This window comes from Typopeltis vanoorti, chromosome 23, assembly GCF_054136105.1.
Source record: "Typopeltis vanoorti isolate ZY-2024b chromosome 23, IOZ_Tvanoo_1.0, whole genome shotgun sequence".
Classification (NCBI taxonomy): Eukaryota; Metazoa; Arthropoda; class Arachnida; order Uropygi; family Thelyphonidae; genus Typopeltis; species Typopeltis vanoorti.
Genome location: NC_143571.1, coordinates 95,645,788 through 95,670,932, shown reverse-complemented (window position 1 = coordinate 95,670,932; position 25,145 = coordinate 95,645,788). Strand labels below are relative to the sequence as shown.

General features: G+C 36.3%; 2 protein-coding genes across 5 annotated transcripts in view; both read left to right on the top strand.

Annotated features, from left to right (window-relative positions):
- LOC150094086 (uncharacterized) overlaps positions 1 to 25,145 on the top strand; it is a 608,624-nt gene that overhangs the window by 500,335 nt on the left and 83,144 nt on the right. The gene's annotated exons all lie outside the window — the stretch shown is intronic.
- LOC150094087 (uncharacterized) lies at positions 6,342 to 8,190 on the top strand. The gene has a single exon (XM_090413222.1). The coding sequence runs from the start codon at positions 6,586 to 6,588 to the stop codon at positions 8,188 to 8,190; it is 1,605 nt and encodes a 534-aa protein (XP_090269348.1). The 5' UTR covers positions 6,342 to 6,585.

Here is a 25,145-nt window from a genome sequence, read left to right as displayed (position 1 = left end):
TCCACTGGTACCAATCAGAGATAGATGGCCCAAGGCTATCACTAATTAAGCGGTACACAGTGAAGAGAGACGGCTCAAATGTGCCGCCATCTCGTGGTCCCTAACACAATATATTTAATGTCTGAAATAATGTGGGTTCTACGGTCGATTTTCTTGAGTTTACGGGACGAAAAACCCGAGTTTCCGGGAGGAAAAACCCGCTTGCCCGTGCCAGAGATCGACTAACTCGGGAACCGGTCGAAAAAAGGCTTAGAAAAATTTCCTCTAGTCGCTGACTAGACTCGAAACTAAGTCTTCCTTCGTGCGGCCAAGCGCCGTGGTATGCAAACGCCACAACCACTGAGCTACACAGGCTTATAATTATATTATATTATATACTTGCGTACACGTTGTATACGACTGCTTATAAATGCTATAAATAACCAATACATGTATCTATAAGGGAAAATAAAATTCATTGATTCACTGTATGACGGTGGTCTTTACCTTAACGTGTTCTGATGACCAGGGTATCCCGTACTATAAAAATAAGATAGAAAATGAGGAGAAATAGTAATAATCTATAAGTTGAATGTCAGAAGCTCGACTATATGTGTAATGTTGAATCTCGATTTTCATTGTGTATCAGTTTGACCACTGTTGTGATGACCCGCATATGGTTGACTTTTTGTCCGCTTTTTTTTTGCTGTTTCCTAGGGGTCAATTAATATGTAAGGTTAATATTTGACACTTTTTAAATGTTAATACAAGAGCTGCATTTGATTTTAAAAAATTACGAAAAGACTGATAAAATGCCAGTTAGGCAAACCACGTTTCCCCATGCAACTGAGTTTTGAGGTTTTCTGCAGTATATTGGAAAACAACCCTCAGTATCATGCTACTAATAAGGTATTTGATTCCTTAATGTTTTTGTAATTTAAAAAATAAAGTTTTAATGGGACATGTGTACTAAGCATATTTAAAAACTTGCACAGCTAACACATATAACAAAAAATATATAGAATTATTATTATTATTATTATTATAACTGTGTCTCCATGGAGTCAAAAGACTCATCGCGGGAGACCCCACATTGAAACACTAACCATTATTTACACAATACCTGTCATACTTCTCCTTAAATTCATTCACAGACAAAGCATTCATAACCACTTCTGGCAACACATTCCACCCATTCACAACCCTACAAGTAAAAAATCTAGTCCTAACACCCTTGTTAACCACACTCTTATATAATCTCCAGGGATGGCCCCCTCGTTCTCTCCCTTCCTGCACTGGTCTTAAAAAGTCATTAGTATCAATCCTATAAAATTCCTTTAATAATTTATATGCCTCTATCATATCTCCTCTCCTACGTCTATCAGCTAGTTTTTGGAGCCCACTGATCTTCAATCTATCTTCGTAGGGAACATCCCACAGACTGCAACAATCTTTGTAACTCGCCCCTGAATCCTTTCCACCATTTCTTCTTCACCAAAAAATCCAGGTAACCAGATCTGTTCGCAATAGTCCAAATGCGGTCTTATTAATGCCTTATAAAGTGGAACAATAACTTCCTTATCCCTGCTTGATAGTGTGTTCTTCAACAACCATGTAATTTGATGTGACGTTTTGGCAATCTTTGCAATATGCCCTTTAAACTTGAGTTCTCTGTCCACAATAACTCCCAAGTCCCTTACCTTGTCAACTTCTTGCAGTTCAGTTCCATCAATATAGTAAGCAGCATGTGATCTCACCCTCCCGAAGTGCATCACCTTACACTTAGCTACATTAAATTGACAGCCATTTACCTTGGTCCATACAGTCAGCCTATTTAAATCATCCTGCAAGATAGCTATATCATCTGAATTGGCTATCGCTCTTCCTAATTTTGCATCATCAGCAAACAAGTGAATATTTCCTTTCAAAGTATCCCCAATATCATTGATGTACAAATTCAACAATAGAGGACTAAACCCTGAGGTACACCACTAGTCACCCCTTCTCCTGGACTCAGCTCCTCCATAAACCACTCTTTGATATCTATTCACCAGCCACCCTCTAAAAATTATAATATAGACTATCCCTATTGAATTTCTCTGCTTTGAAGAAAATATTTCAACAGAACTGGTCAATAGATAACAATAATATCAATAATTTTATTCAAAAACTCCAATTTCGTCCAGCGTTATGTACACTCGGGTCTCTTTTTATGCGTATATTTTTTATGCAGATTTGTACATAATGAACAGCGTGTTGCATTCTAGCGTAACGTGTAAGCAGTGAGTGTCCGTGAAGTTTAATTTTGCATGTGAGTGACTTTTGTCTTTTCATTATCGAAAGTCTATTTTGCTAATTTTTATTTTAAAGATTGAATTTGGCCCAATGGAGGAAAAAAGCGCCAAAGAAAAGCAATTTCTTTGGAAATTAAAATTGCAGTTTTAGATCGCTTAGCAAAAGGAAAGGGATCTACGGTGATTGGTAAACATTTTAATTTAGGTGAATCTACTATAAGAGCAATTAAAAAGAATGAAGTCGCAATAAGGAAATCTGTCATTTCTGGAACAAAAGTAAGTGCCGAATTATCATCATACTCAAGAGATGCTTTTTTATAAAAAACGGAACGAGCGCTCGTAATTTTGATTAAAGAATTAACTCAAAGAAGAATTCCTATAAGTGGTTATTTAATTAAACAAAACATCTACATTATCAGGTGAAATCATTACTTTGGCACAGGAAATTGATGGAGAAGGTTTTGATACATTTATCCAGAATGTTGTAGACGAATTGCTTGTGGATAATGCCTTAAGTGATGTGATAGTATTGGATATCGATTAATTTTAGATATCGTCGAAGATCCAGAAAACGATAGTGAAGCGGAAGAAAAACCTGTTCCTCCTCACTGCTAATATTTCGAGAAGGTCTTGAACTGTGCAATAAATTGGAAAATCATTTTCTTGTTAATGACACAAATTCTGAACGAGCCTTTAAATTCCAACGTGAGCTGAAGAACTGTATGTCTGGATATCGCGAGCTGTATAAAAAAATTAGTAAAATCATCATCACAAAGTTTAATCACTGATTACATTGTCAGAACAAAAAAAAAAAATCAATATAGAACGAGGCTAAAGCTAATTCTGTTTGTGAAGAAGAACCATTGCCTTTACCATACAGATCTGATGCGCTGACTATCTCTTCTGGTGATGAAAGTGATTTTGCACCAGTTCGCAAACGTTGCCGAATATTGTCTAATAGCGACGATAATTCTGATGACAAAAAAAAAATTTTTTTAATAAAATTAAATGAATAAAGCTTTAAAACAAACTTAGGCATTCTTATTTTCCTGAATTTTTATAAACTTTTTTTATGCGATTTTAGGTTTATTTTAATTCATTGCTTCGGTTTTATGCGGTTTTAGAAAAGTATGGAACGTATCCCTAATTTTTCAAGTTAGGTCTTTTTTGTGCGATTTTTTATATACGGTTTCCTGTGGAACGTATCTACCGCATAAAAAGAGACCCGACTGTGTGTATATATGGAAACAACCATATTTGACCTGAGCTCTCCAAGGTATTTCTGATTCACAATATGACAAGGAGCGTCAATCTAATTAGCACACTGATAAATTATAATATACCGTCTCTTGAACTAGTCTTGTTTTGTATTAGTGTGATACTAAGGCAACTCATGCAAAGGGTTATGTTTTCCCATTATCTAAAAAAAAAAAATCTAAAAACTTTCCCGTGAATAGAGAATAAATATTTTATACTCATTTTCATACTTAATCAAAAACATCCATGTTCTCTTCTTTAGTTTAAGTCCACATACAGTAGTGGCATTATTATTATGCGACATCTCCAAGGACTCATCGAGAGAGGGCACTACTCTACAACTCTCCGTTCTCCAGCACTCAATCCACCAACTGCAGCGAACCGCATCACCTACAACAACGCCATCTACTGTACACCACTAGTATTTTCAGAGACAATCACAAACATCCATGCCTATGGCGGGGTTCGAACTCGCAGCCTTTTGGCTGGTTACGCGGAGTAGTTAGCGGATACGCTAACTACTCGGCCAACCAGCCAGCCCAGCGAGACATAAAGAGTGCATTTGCCCATCTGCAATTTAAACAAATCCACGCTGAAAAACAGAATCTATAGGAGACCTGATTTCAGAACTTCTTCGCCTTGAGTCGGCGGTGCCTTTAACCAATTTCCATCCTCGCCACTTGTAATATCATAAGTAACTGTATTCAAGAATGCGGTATATGTGAACAAAACGTTTTCCTTACTTATTCCAGAACTAACCCATTTAGTATTTTTCTTCCCTTCAATTTGATCCTTATTGCTCCTTATCCACAGTATTTTTGGATAGAAAATTTGAGCACATTCTATCAAAGGGTCTTCTCGCTGTTTTGAATTTATCTGCCTTTTCTTTATAAAACGATCAATATATCTGTATACTACACTGGAGGCTGAATGTTTTTCATGCGCAATGTAATGTTACTGCAATGCTTCATGTGCACCTCCGCTTGAAGTGGCATTGAAAACGCGTGTGATCTCGATCATTGGAGTAAATATTATGTCCCTGCAACTAAGCGAACCCTTTATAATTTTCGTGGGATGTTTTAAGTGCTTTCATTGGGTCTACAACTTTCTCTTTTCCCTCCTGGTGAGGAACTTTGATAAGGACTTTCCTACCTAAAGGCCTCCGTTGTCGCCATCATACAGAGGAGATGAGCAGGTTTCCGGATGTTTGTTCTCACAAAACAAGCAAACCGGCCAGAGAACATGTAGTTTACAGATACAGTAAAACCCCGAAGTTACGCGGTAGGTGGAATCAACAAAAAGCGCGTAAGTCGAATTCGCGTAACTCAGGGTATAATTTTGCATAATTTATATATACAAACATACAATTGGGACCAAAGGTTTACAAAAACACCTATATTTTTTAAGAAATATAATCATAATTGTAGTTTTTCGTACATAAAAAAAAGAAAGTTATTTCGATGTCGATGGTTTCATAAAATCTAATAGATTCGTCTGACGGCATAATGTCTTTTTCTTGTCACGCAAAATTTCTTCATAGCAAGCTAATGAATTTTTTATTCCTTGCCTTGTGGCTACAATTCGTTCCTCGTTAGAATCTATATCCTCCAGAATCTGTAAACCTTTCTTTTATGATTGTTCTTACTGTGGATTCCTGTAGATCGAACTTCTTTGCTAGCTCACAAATTTTCATTCCGCCTTCAAAATCCTTAATAATGTTGAGTTTTGTTTCCAAAGTCAATGTTTTTCTTTTCTTGCTAGCAGTAGAAGAATCAGACTTGCTTCTTTTGGATGACATTATTATTTTTTATGTGATAAAAATTTTTATCAAGAACATAACATTAAACAATCGCAAGGTTTGTAGACTATAAAAATCGTGTATGAATGGAGACCGCGCGAAATACGTCAGTGCTTGTTCACAGCATGTGCGACACTGGCGAATGCGGCCGGCGCCTGAAAGTTACGACTAGTGGTGAGGCGTGAAGCGGGACGGGAATATGTACATATAAGAAACCGCGTAACTCCGGATTCGCGTAAGTCGGGGTATGACTGTATATGATACTGATTCGCATGATTTATTTGTTGCTTCATCCCTAATTCTAATTTTAATAGAGCAGTGGAATTAGGGATGAAGCATTGAAACACCTACTGCCCTGCGTAGAGCGGTGGGTATCTTTCCAGCTAATGTTCATCTTGAGGGCATTTCAAATGGCGTAATCTAAAACCCAATTAATAGATTTCCCATTGTATTATTTCTTTATATAGCAGTTACACAATTGCTTATTTTTTATTTTTTTTTTATTGTGAGATTGAATTCTAACTTGGTTTTATCATCCTGCAATATAGGTAAACCGATTTTTTTTTATTAAAAAAAAATGCTTATTAACAAGCATCACGCACGAATCTCATAGCCCTATTTGTTCCCACCTTAATTCTAAATAAGAACGACTTCTAGTAAACGTCATTTGAAAACATGCGAATTAACATTATTAATCAAAGATGCGTTTCGAAATTATGGGTGTTGCAGATAAGATCGCATTTTTTCTTTATTTTTTTTATTTTTTAAGTAATCTTTCTAGATAGCGTGTTTTACACATCTCTTTCGCCATTGTATTATTATCAGTATTTGTATTACAAATCATATCTTCTGAAGTCAAAGTTCTGTCATTATCAAAAGTCCTGAGTATCTTATGTCAGTGGTTTCGTTATGTTGTATTATTAATGTATTTATTTATTTATTTTTCACAACTTTTCTCTTGGTGTTTCTTTTAAACAAGTTTCAGTTTTTGGCATCCATTTCTTCATAAATAATCAGAAGTGTGTAGGATTACTGGTGAGTAACTTGAGTAATTTGACGAGGATTATCCCTGGATTTTGGGCGTTTCAAACGTGTCATTTTGCTAAGCTTAAATAAATGGCAATTACGATATGAGCTCTTAGTGTTGACCTGTCGGGATTCTTGGTGCTTAATTAGTTATAAAGTGCATTGTTATTTTATGTTTGAAGAAGAGCGGAAGGAAGTTTGTTCTTAATTATTGTAAAGCATAAGAAGTGAATGACTGCATTTAATCTGGAAAAGATGGGAACCCAGCAAGTTTGTTTAAAATGGAAGAATCACCATCTTAATATGTTAACTTTTTTTGATCAGTTATATTCTAGTGAAACCTTAGTAGATGTAACATTAGCGTGTGAGGACTTCAGCCTAAAGGCTCACAAAATCGTGCTATCCGCATGTAGTCAGTTCTTTCACAGCTTGTTTCTCGAAAATCCCTGTAAGCATCCCATTGTGATCTTTAAAGATATCACATATGCGGATTTGAAAGCAGTTGTAGACTTAATGTACCGTGGTGAAATGAACGTTTCGCACGACCGGATTTCTACGCTCCTGAAATCAGCAAAAGCTCTAAAGATCAATAGTTTGATAGAGGTCACAGACGAGCATTATAATGCTTCGGATATCACGCATCAGGAAGTGAATCAAAATGTCCTTAGTACTCCGTTTTTGCTATCTAGTGGAGTGCAACAACAACAACAACAACAGAGGTTAAAATCGCTACCGATAAAGAGGACAAAAAATAGAGAGCATTACGAATCTGTTGGTGACTCCGGCCATAGTAACGTAGAGAACCAGGTGTCATCAAAGATCAGAGAACCAGGGTCACTAGAAGTATTTGATGATATGAGAAGTGGTATTGGGCGAAGATTATCAACACCAAATCATCCACAAAATTTAGAGCGTCCTGTTCCTCCGGCAAGTGAGCATCACATTACAACTCACAAATCCCTTCCATGTGCGCAGAATTCAGTGGCGGTAGAAGAGCTACAAGTGAGTGAAGATAGAGAATTCAGGACGACACTACCTGCAATCTCCAGTCACCTAACCATTCCAACAACTGTTGAATTAGTTCACTCTCAGTCGCACTTCAGAGCAACAGGACCCAGTGGAGATACGCAAGCATTAGCTACTTGTTTGTCACCTGAATCATCTGCATTATGTCATATTACACAGAATATAACAGACATCAAAGTAGGTGCTCTTGTATCATTGGAAGAGCCTCCCATATCATTAGTTTCTACGATAAAGGATACTGGTGTATCTGGAGTGCTCGCTATCCCGAGTTCAAATAATCATCAGCTAGATAAGCAGCAACCTCAGTCACAGGTGTCTCTAAAAGCTATTTGCAAGGAGATGGATGCTTGCACAGAGAAGGAGAAACCATCGGCTCTCGATCGCCAACCGGTTCTAATCTCTATTCCGCTGACTAGGCCGAAGCGAAGTGTTGCAGAAATTATCCATCCATCCAGTACTAATAGTGCTGATTCTCAAACTTATGTCACAGATCTAGAGTCCTATAAGACTATCTCGCAATTTTTTTCTAACCCTAAACTGTCTGAACTGCAATGCCTTGAGAAAGAAATGGAGGTAGTCAGAAAAGAGGTGGAAAATCTGCAGTCTTGTAAGGGTGAACTGCCATTGTCTACACTTCATTCTCTGGAGGGGAAAATGGAGGCGATTAGTAAAAAAGTGGAAGGTATGAAGACTGAGTTGAAGATGGTGAATGGAGAAGTTCAAAGACTTGACACAAGATTAACTGATGTAAGAACTACAGTAGAAGTGAGAGAGAGAGCAATCGAGAGATTGGATGGTATAAGAGGTTGAGGGAATGAAAGAATAAGGTTTCTTTTATTCTTTCATTCCCTCGACCTCTTAACCTGAAATAAGGGAAGGAAATACAAAGGTAACAAGAGAGCGTGGAAGTAAGAAAAAGAGCGAAGATGTAAGTGTGCAAGGAATTAAGCTTTCTGTGAGGGGGGGGGGTATGATGTATGGAGATTCAATCATTTAGTGCAAAATAGAATGTCAGGGGGAGTGTTTACCTGGAAGAGCAGTTGTGACTGTGGCAATAAAGCGAGGTGAGAGTGTGTAAGATGACAGTGATGATTGGTATGAATGACCTGAGAGGAGGCATGAATTGGGTAGCGAGAGATTTCAGGTGGTTGATTTTATGAATTGTCCAGCAAAAGAGCGTGAGAGGTGAGATAATAAGCGGTAATATTCTGCATTACCGAGATGTGACAATGGAGAAGAGCAATAATAAATGATTTGATAGCTAGAATGTGTCGAAAGAGGTCTTAGATATTTTTGGATATCTTAGATATTTTTGGTGTGCATTTGAAGATAGAAGAGAGTTGCATGCAAGAGACGAGCTGTATTTGAATATGAAAGGATGTCAGAATTTGGAGAGATTGTTGTTTTCTGGAGAAGTGAGTGAGTGAACCTACTGTTGCTTGCTGGGGGGGGGGGGGGCAGGTAGTTGGGAGACCAGAGGTATTAGAGAGGATACAGTCAAGTGCGGGTCCAGGTCCCCCTGAGACAGATGAGCGTGAGCACAGAAATGACAATGTAATATCAATTGCTCAGATACAAATGTATTGGTATTGATTAATAAATGTTTTAATGTTAATAATGATATTATTTTTATAAATATCTACATGTGTACGTGTGCTTGTGTGAGTATGACAAAATATATATATATATATAGAGAGAGAGAGAGAATGTATAGGGGCACCTAAATTTTCTTTGCGTAGGGGTATCAGATACTCTCGGACCGGCTCTGGTGGTTATCATAAAAAAGAAAGAACTAGAAAGAAAGAAATGTGTTACGGTTCTGTCATCTCTGTCCATCTATCCAGATGGTTAACTATTATGGATTTCGACCATAATATGCAATAGAAAGAAGATGGGAAGCTCTAATCCTTCATCTCGCAGTTAGTATCCTGTATGTTTTGAGGGACGAAAACCCGAGTTTCTGGAGGGGAGGTGGGGGGAATCCCCACCACCACCACCATATGAGATCGACTAAATCACCATTTCATTCAAAAATACCTGATATGGTTCCTCTTGTCATAGGCAAGATTCAAACCCGCATCTTTCCAACCAAAGAGCTTGTCTATACCATCTGAGGAGGATGATCCATGTGTCACGATACTAATCATATTAAATAAATTCATTCATTCATTTCACTTACCATCTTTATATGTTCCTAGAAATAGCCTCCTTTTTCACTCTCTGAAATTTGCTGGATTCCTATTTATTTACGTCAGTTACGCAAACGAAAAATTTTCCCTGAAATGGAAAAAGGTTTTTTTTTTTTTTTTTTCATTTCAGCAATCAGGTTGTCACGTTTACTGGCAATACTGTTATAGTATTAACTGGTGTAGCATTTTATATTCAACTTTTCATTCATTCAGTCATTAACAACTATTACAATAGTATTGCGAGGTAAGTTTAGCCTTGCGGATCGTGGCTAAATTTAATAATTTTGATCTTAGCTGATGATCGCTGATATTTATCTGCCATTATTGACAGCAATAAAATAAAATAATAGCTATAAATCGTTTATAATTTACAGCGAAACAGAGAGAGAGAGAGAGATGCGATGATCTGTGACGTCGTAACACAGTCTACGAAAGCTGCGCATCGGTTGATTCACCTGTGCACCCTATAAATGGGCATTGGTCATGATTGAAAATCGTCGTAAAGCAGATATGTATAATGTTTGTCATTAGACTCCTGTTTATCACGCTTTGTAGATCACACTCCATTCTATCCGCATGACCAACATTCCTCAGTCGGTTCTTTTAGATATGGCCTTAGTTGGCTTACTCGGTGATACAACCAGCAGCCACTCTTTTCTCAACTTCTGTTATCATTGTACCAGTTCTCTGTGGTGTCCTCACTTTGTTTCGAGTGCGTGCTCTGAATCTCAACTCTGCACACTCGACGATGAATCTAAATTTCAAATGGTTTATGGAGTCGACGAATTTCATTGTCCGTTGTGAGACTATGCTTATTGGAGGCCTGAAATGGCTCGATGAAGTGGAATTTGCTTTTAAATAAACTTACATTGCCTATGTTGAATTGGCATCTGAAGATCATGAATATAAGCTTATTCTGACAGGTGAATAATCCCATTTTGTCAAATCATTTACAGTTCACTAACACTTACCTGCGGAACCTCACTTTAATTCTAACACACACACACACACACACACACACACACACACACACACACACACACACACACACACACACACACACAGAAAGAGAGAGAGAGAGAGAGTCTTCTATCTAATCTATCACCCAATTATTATTATTATTACGGGCAATTATGATGTCTAGGGCCTCCCTCGATGAGTCTAAGGACTCCTTGGAGTTGCCCGTAATAATAATAATAACAACTCCAAGGAGTCCTTAGACTCATCGAAGATAATCTGCCAAACATCTTAAAATTTTTTCCATCGCTTTTGTCACGTTATATGCAGTAAAATCCTTGTGCTAGTTTGCAGTAGGAAATTAGATTGTGACTTAAAATAAGAATGTCAAAAATGTTTTAAAATTAAACTGCTATAGATTCAGTTATGTCTACTGTCGCCATGTGAATTTCTGGGACATGGATAAGTCTCCTTATCTCATAGTCATTCATCCAACTGTTGTTGGGCACGTGTTCAGTGGTTTGTTTCGTTAATGTTTATAACTGTTACTCGCTTTCGCAGTTAAGGAGACATCACTTAACTTGATCCGATGTGTTTACTCTGCGACTCTCTGTCAATTATTTAATTTCAGACCCCCCCCCCCCCCCCCCGATGTTTTCACTTAAAGAAGAAACAGCACAGAACACTGGGAGCAACTTTGACTTTTTCTAGCGATAACAGCCTGTCCGTAGGCGACATCTATTTCGTTCATTTAGTTTCTGCGACGTACATTATCACCTAGTGTGTGCTGAAATGAAAGATTTATATTCTTGACTGTTTATAAAGAACGAAGTGAAGAAAATCCGTTGCAAGGATGAGTAAGTGTTATCGCCAGCGCATTCCGTGTTGACACCCGTTACTTTGGGTGCATAGTGAGCGAGCGAAATTTCTCATCGATTTTTATGATGACGCTGCATACCCAAAAGATCAGAATGGACTGGACTGAAAATCGTGAGTGTTGCTTGGCGTGGTGTCTGTTAGAAGTTGCGTTTTCGAATAGACTTAGAGTCGTGTGATGAGAGTTATTTCTTGAATTGGTTGTAATGCCGCATGTACACGTGGTTTTATAGTTTGAATTTTATGGAACGGGATGACACGGAGAGCCGATTCTTTTAAATGATATTGATATACCTAACCAGTTGTGTCTGCCTTGCGGATTACTGCTAACTCGTAATTCACAAGAATCATGTTTGGAGATCCGCACGTTCTCTTTCTTAAACATCAGGTGAGATTTAAAGTTGAAGAAACGTATTTTAATTTGCTTGCAAGTTTGAAATTCTTGCAAAAGACTAAATTCCTTGGCGTCATAATGACGCCAGGGAATTTAGTCTTAAAAACAGTATTGTTTTTCGAAGGAAAAAACAAAACAAAACAATAAGCTCGCACTTTCATTTATATGTAACAATGTAGTATGATAAATAGAAAATTATACGGAGTGCATAACAGGCGAATTTACTACTCGGTTAAGTTTTATGCAAATTATTAAAGAAAAATTTAAGATCAGATTTTGTCTAGAAGACTGATTAAATGTCTTTAAGTCATTTCAGCAATGTTCAAGTAGATTTTATATTTTTGTATTTATTATTAGTATGACTCCATGGATCTGGTTGTTTTTTCCATCGTTTATTAATCTTATTAAAATTTAATTTAGCATTTTGCCTGTTTTTTGTCGCATTTCTTTATACATTTAATATCTCAATATAAGGATTTTATTTTTTAAAGTTTTATAAGTTTGATTTATAACTGATACTTTTGAAACGGAAAGGGGCAAAACAAAACAACAAAAAAAGAACATTACGGTTAACTAACTCAAACCATAAGTGTAGCTATGCAATTACTCCATTAAAATACTGAAAATCTAGTATTTGATTAATTTATAGTCATCTGCAATTGTTAACTGTAAACTACAACTACTGAAGAGAAGGAAGTATTTTATTTATTTTTTTATTTTTGAAAATTTGTAGATGATATTAGAATGTTAACAAAAACGACAAAGTAAGCAACCTTCCTTATCACACTTTTTTTGCTTTGTGTAATTAATTAATCAAATGATCACCGCATTCACAATTTATTAAGTTATTGAAAACTGTAAACTATCTTTCAAGACTGGCAAAAGTAGGTAGTATTGAGTTATCTATGCACATGACACTGTACTCTGATCAGTTACTCTTCTCTTCATGCTATCTCAAGAGATAAGAAATAGTGCCTTAGTTATTTATTTATTTAAGCTCAGAGAACTTTATTTTCTTAAGCATACTTCAGTTTCAATAAATAAAATATATATTTTTTGCTCTTGTTCCTGTTACCACCATTGTAATCCTATTGGTTATTTTGGAAAGATTTAATTATAGGCGTTGTTTGTTCATGTTTAAGATCTCCATATTATTTGATTACTTTTAATTATATTTTTTTTATTGTTTTGAGAAAGGATTGAGCTTTTAACCACATTGAAGATTTTTTTTATTTTATTTTTTACATACTCCAAAAAACCTGCTCTAGATACCAAACATGGAACTTTTTCAAGTCACTTAAAGCCTCCAGTAAGTGGGATGGTGGCTCACACAGGACTATAATAATCATCTCTCACCTAAAACCAATCACTAACATCTATGGCATTATTCAGACTCATAGTCTGTTGATTGGAGAGAGAGAGAGAGAGAAGACAAATTAACTACTTGGCCAACTGGACCAGCAACAATAAAATGTTGTAGTCTGATCAAGATCTTATTACAAAAGAACAACCATTGTTTATCCTTACTCTACTTATCATTGTCTTCCTAAACATACCTACAGTTCTCTGAATTGTCTTTGCTACCTTTGTGTTGCACCCTTGAAATTGTTTATTGTTACTTCTAATTTCCTTGTCTCTACCACTTCTTGTGGCTTAGCTACACCAATACAGTATTTCTTCTTCCATCCTTAAATTTCAAAGTGCAAAACCTTACGTTTTGTAATATTGAACTAGAATTCTCACTCATCTGCCAGTCTTACTAATTGTATAAAAATGTGATAGCCCTTCTCCTAAACAGCTGCCCACTTTACATTTTTATAATACTTCTTGCTAATAACTGCATTAGTGGCTAATTTGTTACGGCACAGCATCAGCTATTCTACTACAAATTTATAGAACAAATTTAACTTTTAATTACTCGTAATTCATTAATTCATGCATTATTGGCTTGATTTTGTAGACTCTATGTTCCATTCTTTAGACCAGAGGTCGGGAACCTTTTTGAACCAAAGAGCCATTCCACCAAAAAAATTAATTAAAACAAAATTTTGGGAGCTGCAACTTCAATTCGATTTTTCCTGGTGACTCAAAGTTGCAGTTCGTTCAAACTTAGGTAAATTTGTTTTTAATTCAGTACTTCCAGATATCAAATACCCCTTTTATGTTTGCATATAAATTGTTTATATGTTCAATAAATAAAACAACATTAAGTTTAAGTTTTTAATCACAAAACATGTTTAAGTAAGTATAATATTGCAAAAAATACAATACCAAAAAATATAATCTGAACAAAAATGCAATATTATGTATTTTAATAGATATTTGATTGTTTTAATTTAAAATTCACTAATGAGACTTGATTTTGCATCTTCTCAGCCATAAGAATTAGACCATTATTTTTGTTACAGTTCAATTGGTTTTGTAGCACATGAGTTGCTTCTTGGAACAGAGCACCATCCTATCCACTCAGCAGTAATAGCCATGAAATAGAAAGCATCATAGGCTTTTATGCATGTGACTGTCCTTGTTCTAGAAGTTTTTAAAGTCTCTATTGAGTGTGTATCTTAAAAATGCCTTTGAAAATGGTTACTTTTTTTTTTTTTCCCTGTATTCGTCACTCTACTTTGCCTGCATCTTTTTTTACTATCCTATCTTTCAGACTACTGTCACTGGGATCCAATGCTATTATTGACCCTTGCCTTCAAAGGTGAATAGCATTTGCAGCAAGTCTCTTTCCATGTTCTCTGCTACAAAACCGATTGAGCTGTAACAGAAATAATGGTCTAATTCTACATAAATTTTGGCATATCCAGGTTTAAGTCACAGAAATCTCTGTAGTAGCTTTTTTTTTTTTTTTTCATCTGAGGAAATGGTCTTCATATTGGGTGAGTCCACTTTTTGGTTGTCCACTGAATATATTTTTATGTTCTTTTCTTCTGGTAATGGTGGTCCAATCCTGTTTGTCCAATATACTAGATCCCAGAACAATGGGATACTGTAGACACCTAGGAAGGAGAGAAGATCCTTTTGGTCTTTAATTTGTCAGAAGAAATCGAAGACTTTGTCCAGAGGTTTGTAAACTGTTCTGATTTTGTGGTGTTTATCTGTTTTATTTTTGATATAAGGTAAGGATATGGTGTCAGTATAGTCAGGTTGGGAGGAAGGGAGATGGTCATTTTTTAAAAGTTTAGTGAGTTTTTGTTGTAACCATTCTGTTCAGAAAGTGTAAGTAGTCTCTTGATCCAGATGCCATCCTAGGACAAAATTTGCTGTCCTGAAGGTTGAAGTTTTGAATATTCCAATTTTTTGGGCAAGATGGTGATGTGAAGTGTAGCCAAGAAGGCTAGAGCTCCTCCTTCTTTATCTTCTTGAAATGTAAAAGTGATGGAGCAGATATTGCTGAGGAATTGTAAAAAGGTGAAAGAATCGTTACAACCAAAAAACCCTCGTTAAACTTCTGACTCCCTTCCCAACCTGACCCCCCCCACACACACACACATCCTTATCTTATATCAAAGGTACATATAAGTGATAAGCTGGACTCACTCTTTAAATAATGTAAGCAAAATCAGAACAGTTATTATTATTATTATTGCATCCTCCATGGAGTTGGCAGACTCATCGTGGGAGGTTCATTCAGCTAACAACATATTTATCATACCGAATCTTAAAATCCTTAACACTCCTTGCATTAACAACACATTCTGGTAAAGCAAGTTTGTAAAAGTAACTAAAGAAATATAGGAAGACTTTGGTAAGAATATAAAAGATAAATATGAAGAAGGCAAAATGTTCTGGAAGCTATTGCAGAAAGCTTGGAAATGGAAGAATGAGTTATGGAAAAGGAAGCAGATGATAAAGATATCCAAGATGTCTGAAGGACTATATGCAAAAATAAAATTTACAACTCATAATAAGTAAGGATATTACATATTAGTAAGCAGGATGAACTAATAAATTTAGTTTAATCCTTTATCCAAGTGTGAGCAAACAAAGTTTGTACCTGAAAGTATCTTCAGGACTGGGGTAAGGTGGTACAACACCAGTTCACTCCTTGCAAAGGTGGAGCAAGCTACCAACACTGCTATCTCAGTATCTCCCATAATGCAAAACACATCTCCTTGCGGATATGTCTAATGTTATGCATTAAGGGAAGGGCCACATCCCAGACTAGTTTCGACCTTTATTGAGGTCTCTTCAGTGGAAGCCAGGCCCAAGTGGAGATACCAGGCAGAAGCATTAGCAGGTCATCTCTACCTATAGGAGTTGCCAAATGGTGTGCCACCCTTTTTTAATAAATTACTCTGGATTTAGAGAAAGATGTTGAAAGTTTATTTTTCACTTGGTTAGAGTATAATAAATTAAGTCACACTTGGAAAAAGGATTAAACTAAATTTATTATACTCTAACCGAGCGAAAAATAAACTTTCAACAGGATGAACTAAGGATTTTTTTGATTATTAATTTTATATACATGTGTGTGTTGTATAGAATATTGTGTGTTTTTATTGTATATAATAGCTATGAGGATTTTGTTTAAAGCATTTTAATGAATACACTTTGTTATATATTTTAACTTGGTAGAGATTATGAAACATTTTGTTACCACAATTTACTCTCTAGAATGTGATAATGATTGTGTATCAAGCCCTAAAAGGCAGCTAATATATATATATATATATATATATTTTGCTTAAGGGGTGCTTAAGGGTCAAAGCTGTATAACTGAGAGGAGACCTCCACATAGCCTTTAAAGGTATGCGGAGAACCGACCAGGGCTTCTGACCTAATGTCCAATCCTCACCTTCTCGTGGTGCACCCTGTTGGGTATCTACTTTGATACTGAACGAACGAGGATGGGCTGGCAATTTGGGATTTAGCCGACCAAATTGTATTCTTATTGGTTAAACCAAAATAAAAAATGATGGTACAACATGACAAAATTTCATGCCGGCTGGGGCGTCGCCCGGTTAAACAAGGCCCCCGTTGTTTTCGCCAGGGAACCAGGGCGAACAGCGAAAAGTCAGCTACTGGAACAAATCTGAAAACAAACCCCAACTCAACATCACCAGAGTTAAAGATCGGTACTATCAACGTAAGAAGCCTGAATGGCAAAGAAATGGAGCTAGCTGAGGAATTAGATAAGTACCAGATCGACATAATAGGGGTGACTGAAACAAAACAGACCAAAACTGGTGAGATCTTTCTGAGCAATAAATACAAAATGGTATATTCAGGCAATAACAATCAAGGAAAAGAAGGAGTAGCCATAGTATTCAACACAAAATACGAGGCTAATCTTCTTGAATGGCAGTCAGTCTCAAGTAGAGTAATGTGGGCAAATATGAGAATGGGGAACTGGACAATGAGACTTATTTGTGCCTATGGTCCCACAGAAGGTTCTACTAAGGTAGAAGTGGAGGAATTTTTTGAGGCTTTAGAAAAACCAACTGACACAATGAAAAAGGAAAAGTTGGTCCTTGTTGGGGATCTAAATAGTAGAGTAGGAAATGATTGTGAGACATACAAAAATATTTTGGGAAAATTTGGAGAAAAGAGCAAAGCTAATAATAACGGCAAATATCTGTTGGATTTCTGCTCAGGACATGGACTGGTTATTACTAACACCATGTTCCAACATAAAAATGTGCACAAATTCACATGGAGAGAAGAGGCTAGGAATAAGAAAAGTCTCATTGACTATGTTATTGTTGATAGTGATGTTTTCTCCCTGGTGCAGGACACCAGAGTGTACAGAGGATTTGAAATTGGAAGTGATTACTATTTAGTCTTGAGCAGGATAAAATTGAATTTCATATTGAAAAGAATAACATGTAAGAAAGTTTTAAAGCGAATAAAAGTTGAGCAGCTCTCAGATGTAAACTGTAGACTAAAATACAGAAATATTATTGAAAAGAAAATGAAAGAGTTTGAGAACAGGAATCAAACCTTGGAGATTCAGTGGCAAACTCTGAAGGAAACATTGATTGATTCTGCCAGAGAGGCATGTGGTGAGGTTGTGTGCAAAGATAAAAAAATCAGAACTCCCTGGTGGACACAGGAAGTTAAAGAGACAGTGAAGGAAAAGAAGAAAGCATATCAAAAGTTCCTGGCAAATAAGTCAGCTTTTACTCTTACAGAATACAGAGACAAATGTAAGAAAGCTAAACAGTGTGTAAAACTAGCTAAACAAAAGTCATGGGAGGCCTTTGGCAAGAATATAGAAAATAAATATCAAGAAGGTGGCAAAATATTCTGGAGGTTGTTGAAGAAGCTTAGGAATGGAGGAAAGAGTGCTGTAAAAGGAGTTAGAGATGATAAAGGTGACATGAAAACAGGAGAAAAAGATATCCTTGAAGTATGGAGTAATTACTTTGAAAAACTGCTAAATGAAACAAGCAGTGATAGCACAGTGGTAAAAAACACTGAACAGGCATACAGTCAGGAATATATACTTGAAGCAGAAAAAGCCATCAAAGGCTTGAAATTTGGAAAGGCAGCAGGAGCAAGTGATATTAGACCAGAAATGCTGAAGTATGGTGGTATAAAAGTCTTACAGTGGCTGCACTGCATAGTTCAGAAAGCCTGGACAGAGGGACGAATTCCCGATGATTGGAGTAGAGCTCTCATAGTACCCATATATAAAAAGGCAAATAAAACTGAATGTGAGAATTACAGAGGTATTTCCCTACTGAGTGTTTCTGGCAAGATCTATGCAAGTATACTTGAGAAACGGTTGAGAAGAATTGTGGAAGAAAAGCTTGGTGAAGAACAAGCTGGATTCAGGCCAAATAGAGGCTGTCAGGATCAGATCTTCACTTTACGACAAATAGTCGAGAAAGCATGGGAATATAACAAAGATCTGTATTTAAGTTTTGTCGATTTGGAAAAGGCATATGACAAGGTGCCAAGAGAGAAGCTATTCAATACGCTGCAGTTATATGGTGTCAATGGGGCATTATATGAAGCAATACTTAGTCTTTATTTGAGTTGTGAGTCAGCAGTTAGAATTGAAGGAAGTACAGGAAGATGGTTTAATGTTAAATCTGGTGTGAGACAAGGATGTACATTATCCCCTCTGTTATTCATTATCTATATGGATCACATTATCAAGGAATGTGGTATTAAACCTGATATCAAAATTGGAGATGTTAATGTCAGCTCTTTGCTTTATGCGGATGATGTTATACTTCTAAATAAATCCGCTACAAGTCTGCAAGATTCTCTGACTAAATTGAATAGCTGTTGTAATCGATATGGTATGAAGGTCAGCAATAAAAAGACAAAGACAATGAAAATAGGCAGAATCATTGAAAATGTCAACTGTGTTGTGAATGGAGAACCTGTGGAACAAGTAAAACATTTCAGCTACTTAGGCACAATTTTTACTGAAGATGGTAAACTAAATATAGAAATAGACAACAGAATCAGCAAAGCTGGTATCGTGGGAAGTCAATTGAATAAATTCATATGGAATAAGAAAGAAATTAGTCGGAACACTAAATTAGCTGTATACAAGACTGTGTTCAAACCAATTTTAACTTATGGATCTGAGAGCTGGGTCAGAAGTAAAACACTTGACCAAAGACTAGAGACCGCAGATATGAGAGTCCTGAGAAAGATTAGAGGCGTGAACAGATGGCATCAATGGCAATATCATATTAAAAATGAGGATATTAGGAAAGAACTTGACATTGTCAGCATCCAGGAATGCATTAGCAGAGCTAATCTCAGATGGTATGGTCACTTAAATAGAATGGGAGAGGAAAGATTAGCAAAACAAGTGTTCTCTGCAAGGTTGGCAGGAAAACGACCCAGAGGAAGACCAAGATATAGGTGGATTGATACGGTACAAAGTGCCTTAGACGATAGAAATATAAGATCTGATAATGTTAGAGTCTTGACAAGTAACAGACTGATTTGGAGGAAAATTGTCGATAGGAAGTTAGTAATGATGTAATTTTTTCATGTAGTACTGTCATATCCTGTACACCCCTTGAGGGTACATGGCAGGAATTTGATGATGATGATATATATTTTGCAAGAAATTAACATAAACTGGGTTGTATATTGGCTGAAGGATTTTAATAATTGATACTAAGTAAAAACACCAACAAGTTTCGCAACTTAGCTGTCTGGCTTCATCAGAGTGTATAAAAGAGATACAAAACAACTTAAACTGTTTGTGAAGAAATGAACCGAATACAATTGTATTCTTTTACGAATTCAGAAGAACACGTACATCAAATGCATGGAGTATGTATGATATCAACTGTTGTTATGCAGGAACGTTCTGTAATTAGCAGCAAAATTTAACTCTAGCATGCTTAATGATCTTATGAGGGTCTTCCAAATAGCTAGAATTAAACATTGATTTCTATTGAGGTTGCATTTAGAACGGATGACTGCTATAGCTTCTTTTGTTTTAGGAGCGGAAATCTTCTAAAAAGGGCATGGAGTTTTGTCCCATTTGATGGTTTGGTTTGTCCTCGAGAAATGATAGGCTAACCCAGAGGATCTGGGTTAGCCCATCATCATCTCTTCTTGAGGTCTGACCAATGTAATTTAATCCACACAAACATGGGATTAATCCACATCTTCAAACACCTGCGTATATGAAGAAGGCATAACTGCCTTTCGGAGATCTTAAAAAGTGCAGATAGTCTTTAAAGGTTTAAAAGTTACTCATATTTCATGTGGCTTGAGGAGTGTAGCAATCTTTTTAGCAGCTATCCCAGCATAAGGAATGGCAATGGTGGATTTGTAATGAGTTTCCTCAGATTGTTGTGTGTGTGTGTGAGGGGGGGGGTTTCGCCGAAAAGTATCTTGTGGTAAAATAAGAGTTAATTAAAGCACGAAAGTACAAGATTCAACTGTAAGCCGAAAATGAAATTGTTCCTATGATTTTGCCTGTGATATGTGTAACTGTATTGATTGCCACCTAATATTCAACAAAATAATCTTTTTATTTCTGTATTTAACAGATCCAATGAACCAAGATGAAACGTGTTCAGTTAAGTGGTGCACAAAAGCGAAAACCATCAAAAAAGAAACAAGAGGAGACTTTGGAATTAGATTCCAAAACTGCAAAGCTGACTGATTTCTTCACACAAGTTCCACAACATTATATACCAATTCCTGATCACAGCCAATCTCTGTCATCAGAAGTGGGCACAAATACCACTTTGATCACTTCAAAATCAAAATAGGATGATGTTGGAATCAACAAGGTGTCACAAGCAGGTTCATCTAGCACATGTCTCACTACCTCGCTTTGTTTGTAAATTCTCTTGCTCTACTGCAAATGTTGATGCAAGTTGCTTTACAAAACATTCTGAGGTTGAAATAATTGCTGAAAATGAAAGTTTAGTGGGCGATGGTGATGGTGGTGAAATGATTCAGTCTGTAAAAGATCCAGGGTTGTGGCTTGATTTCTCGGCTGATGACGTGGCTTATTGGACTGCTTGTGCACCTAGTGACTGTCAATACCACAATGGGCCATTTGACAAGTCTTACCGACATTTCAGTAGTGGCAAACCAGTAAGATACTGTTCGCAGAAACTTTTTGTTGTGACAAAAGCCAATGGTGAGGAATACAAGAGAGAGAGTGGTTATTGTATTCACCATTAACGGGATCAGTTTATTGTTTTGTTTGTAAACTGTTTGCTCCTAAAAATTTCTCACATTTTGTTACAAGAGAAGGGGTTCAGTGACTGGCGAAATACTATTGTAATTGATCAACATGAAAATAGCACTACTCACCAAGACTCTATGCTAACATACTTAACTTGCAGATAAGGTGTGGGTTGGGACAACAGTTGGAAAAACAAATTCAGGAAGAGTGTGATTACTGGGAACATGTCCTGAGTGGGAACATAACTGTTATTCGTATGTTAGCTGAATGTGGCTTGGCTTTTTGAGGAACAGAAGAAAGATTTGGATCATTGCAAAATGGGAACTTTTTAGGGCTGCTTGAGCTCATAAGTCAGTTAGATCCATTTTTAGCAGGTCACATTGCGAAACACGGAAATTGTGGCAAAGGAAATCCTTCTTATCTGTCCAAAGCCACCTGTGAGGAACTCATTCAACTGATGGCTCAAAAGGTCCATGTGCTTATTGTTGTTGAAGTAAAATCTTCTGGTTATTTTAGTTTGTCAGTTGATTCAACGCCAGATCTGTCACATATCGACCAGTTAAGTGTTGTACTTAGGTACTTAAAAGATGGACAGCCTATTAAACACTTTTTAACCTTTCTGGAAATGAAAAGCCACACCGGTGAGGAAATGGCAAATCAGGTGTTGCAGTACTTACGTAAAGTTTGTCAGCTAAACTTTTCAAAATGTAGGGATCAGTCTTATGACAATGCTGCTAACATGTCTGCTGGGCATTATAAGGGGATACAGCAAAAAAATTTAGAAACAAACAAGTTTGCTATATATGTGCCCTGTGCAGCTTATTCACTAAATTCGGTGGGCCGAAGTGCTGTTGACTGCTGTCAAGAGGCGGTTAATTTCTTCTCTACGGTGCGGTTGCTCTATACCTTTTTTTCAGCCTCAACCAGCCGGTGGACAATTCTTAAAGGTTGTATTGGAAATGAAATTGTCTTAAAATCCCTCTCTGATACCAGATGGGAGGCACATGCTATGGCAACGGCAGCAGTTTTGAAATCTTTCCTTCAAATTTTAAAAGCATTAGACTGTATAGCCAAAGACCAGTCAAAAAAAGGGAGACACTAGAAGAGAAGCAGATAATATTGCAAATAAGATGCAAAAGCTAGAATTCGTTTTTATGTTGAATTTTTGGGATGAGATTTTGCGAAATTTTCATAGAGTGAGCCAAGTTCTACAGAATGAGGATGTCAACTTAAAAACATGTGCAGATCTGTATGGATCATTAGCTGACCTATTGTGCACTTCACGAAATGAATTTGAAAGATATGAAGCAACTACAAAGGAAGTGCTACCAGATGCTGATTACAAGGCAGCTCAAACTCACAAAAGTATACCTGAATGTCAGAGATAAATTTCGTATCACCACCTTTTACACAATCGTTGACAAACTTGAAACTAAGATGAGAATAGGAGGAGAGATATACAAAGAAATATCAGAGAGATTTTCTTTTCTAAGTGATGTGCCACATAATGCTACTTCAGTGATTTCATCATCTACTGAAATTGAAAGGTATTCTCAGTGTTGTCAAAAGCTGATTGATGCTTACCCAGAGGACTTAAACACTAATTTCTCATCTGAGCTTCAGCAGTTTCACTCATATGGGTGCCATAAGTTCAGTGCAACAAAAAATGTAAAAACAAGACTCAGTCATGCCGAACTTTATAAAATAATTGTAGAAGACAATATTGATTGTGCCTTTCCAAATGTAGACATTGCCTTTCGTATATTTTAAACATTAATAGTCACAAATTGCTCAGCTGAGCATTCATTTTCTCAGTTGAAGTATATTAAAAATCCCATCAGAATAACTGTACAACAAGGCAGGTTGAATGCCTTATCTTTACTAAGTATAGAAGCAGATGTGTTATGCAACATTAATTTTGAGGATCTGATCAAAGACTTTGCAATTAAAAAAAGTAGAAGAAAACTTTTCAAATCTAAATAAAGTTGAAGTATACAAAAATAAACATTCCTTTCTTTTAGGCTTGCACGGTGATCCGAATGCATTTTTGGAAATTATGGAGACACGGTAGTTGTCTCCATAATTTCCAAAATTGCAAAAATAAACATTATTTTCCATCTTACTATAAGTTTTGTTTCATTTTGAAAAATAAAAATATATTTTATGGGTTATTATTGTTTATATTTTGAATTACATATATATGGGACACCAAAATCTTTTAAGTGCTTAGGGCCTCTATGAGTCTTAATCTGGCCCTGTTCAGGAATGACAATTGTTTGTCCTTCTCAAGTTCCCAGTTGAACTTTATTTTGTGATGGAAGAAGTTAATCTTGGTTAGAAAATCAAAAAGATCTCTTTTTTCAATACGATAAAGATGTCATCCATGTACCTCCACCCATGCTGCGGATTTTAGGTCTAATTGAGACAGAATGTCATTTTCCAGTTTCTCCATAAAGAGATCTGCAAGGGGGTGGGGGCAGCTGCTGCCTGCGAGGCCTGTTAATTGTTCATAAATCGTTCCATTCCATAAGAAAAAAATTAGATTTTAGGCACTGATGGAAAAGAAAAGCAATATCTTGAGGGAAAAGGTTGCTCAAAATGCTGATTACTTCTTCTACTGGAACATTAGTAAATAAGGATATTACATCCAGGCTTGCAAGAATGTCTGTTTCGTTGATCGAGATGTTCTTCAATTTATCAATGAAATGTTCCAAATTTTTTATATAGGTATCCAAATTACGGATATGTGCCTTTAAGATAGTGGCTTTATTCTCCCACATAAGTATGTGGGAGAATTAATTCTATCCACTATTGGGTGTAGAAGTATTCCATTTTTGTGCACTTTGGGAGAGCCATATAGTCGCACCGTTAGTGGATGTAACGACTTTAATCTTCGTTTTAGGTCCGTTGGCCAGCTGTCCATATTATGTAATAAGTTGTTTGTTTCATTGTGTTTTTTTCTGTGGGGGGTCTGAATCTAATGCACAACGGGTAGATGTGTCAGAGAGTAAGTCCGTGATCTTTTTCATATAATCTCTGGTGTTTAAGACAACTGTAGAGTTACCTTTATCTGCTTTTAAGATGATAATTTCCCTATTTTTCTTCAAACTAAATATAGCTCTTTTTTCTAAAGGCATGATATTTTGGTTTGGAGCTCTTGAAGATGAAAGAATGATGGCGCTTTTCAGTCTGAGATCATTTGCTATGGGTTCCGGTAATGACGAAACTTTTTTTATGTTACATATGATGTCCACTTTAGGAATGTGGTCTGGGGGCAATAGCAAAATTGAACCCTTTCTTTAGTATACTAACTTCCGGTTTAGATAAAACGTGGTCAGAGAAGTTAAAGATTACTTTGTTATCTGGCCAGATTAGGTTTTGACTTATAACTGTTTTCATAAAGAGCATCGAATTTTTCAATTTAACTTTTTTGCTGATAGAAAAGGCCTTGTTAAAGCTATTTTTTATCATTTTGTCTAAAAGTGACCTTAGGTTTTGGTCTATATTGTTGGAGATGTCTTCGTATATTTGATAGCATGTCATATCTACTTTGCTTAATTCAAATCTAACATGTTGTATTCTCTCATGTAAAAGCACCAAGGATGTTTTGAAATATATTTGTTTAGCCCTTCTTGAGTGGAGATATTCTTTCATAATTAGAAACTTAGGAATGATGTTGTAGTTCCTGCATCTTTTTAAGAGAGTTAGGTGGTTA

Excerpts from the sequence above, each read along its gene's own strand:
- LOC150094087 (XM_090413222.1), top strand. The coding sequence starts at position 6,586 with ATGACTGCATTTAATCTGGAAAAGATGGGAACCCAGCAAGTTTGTTTA.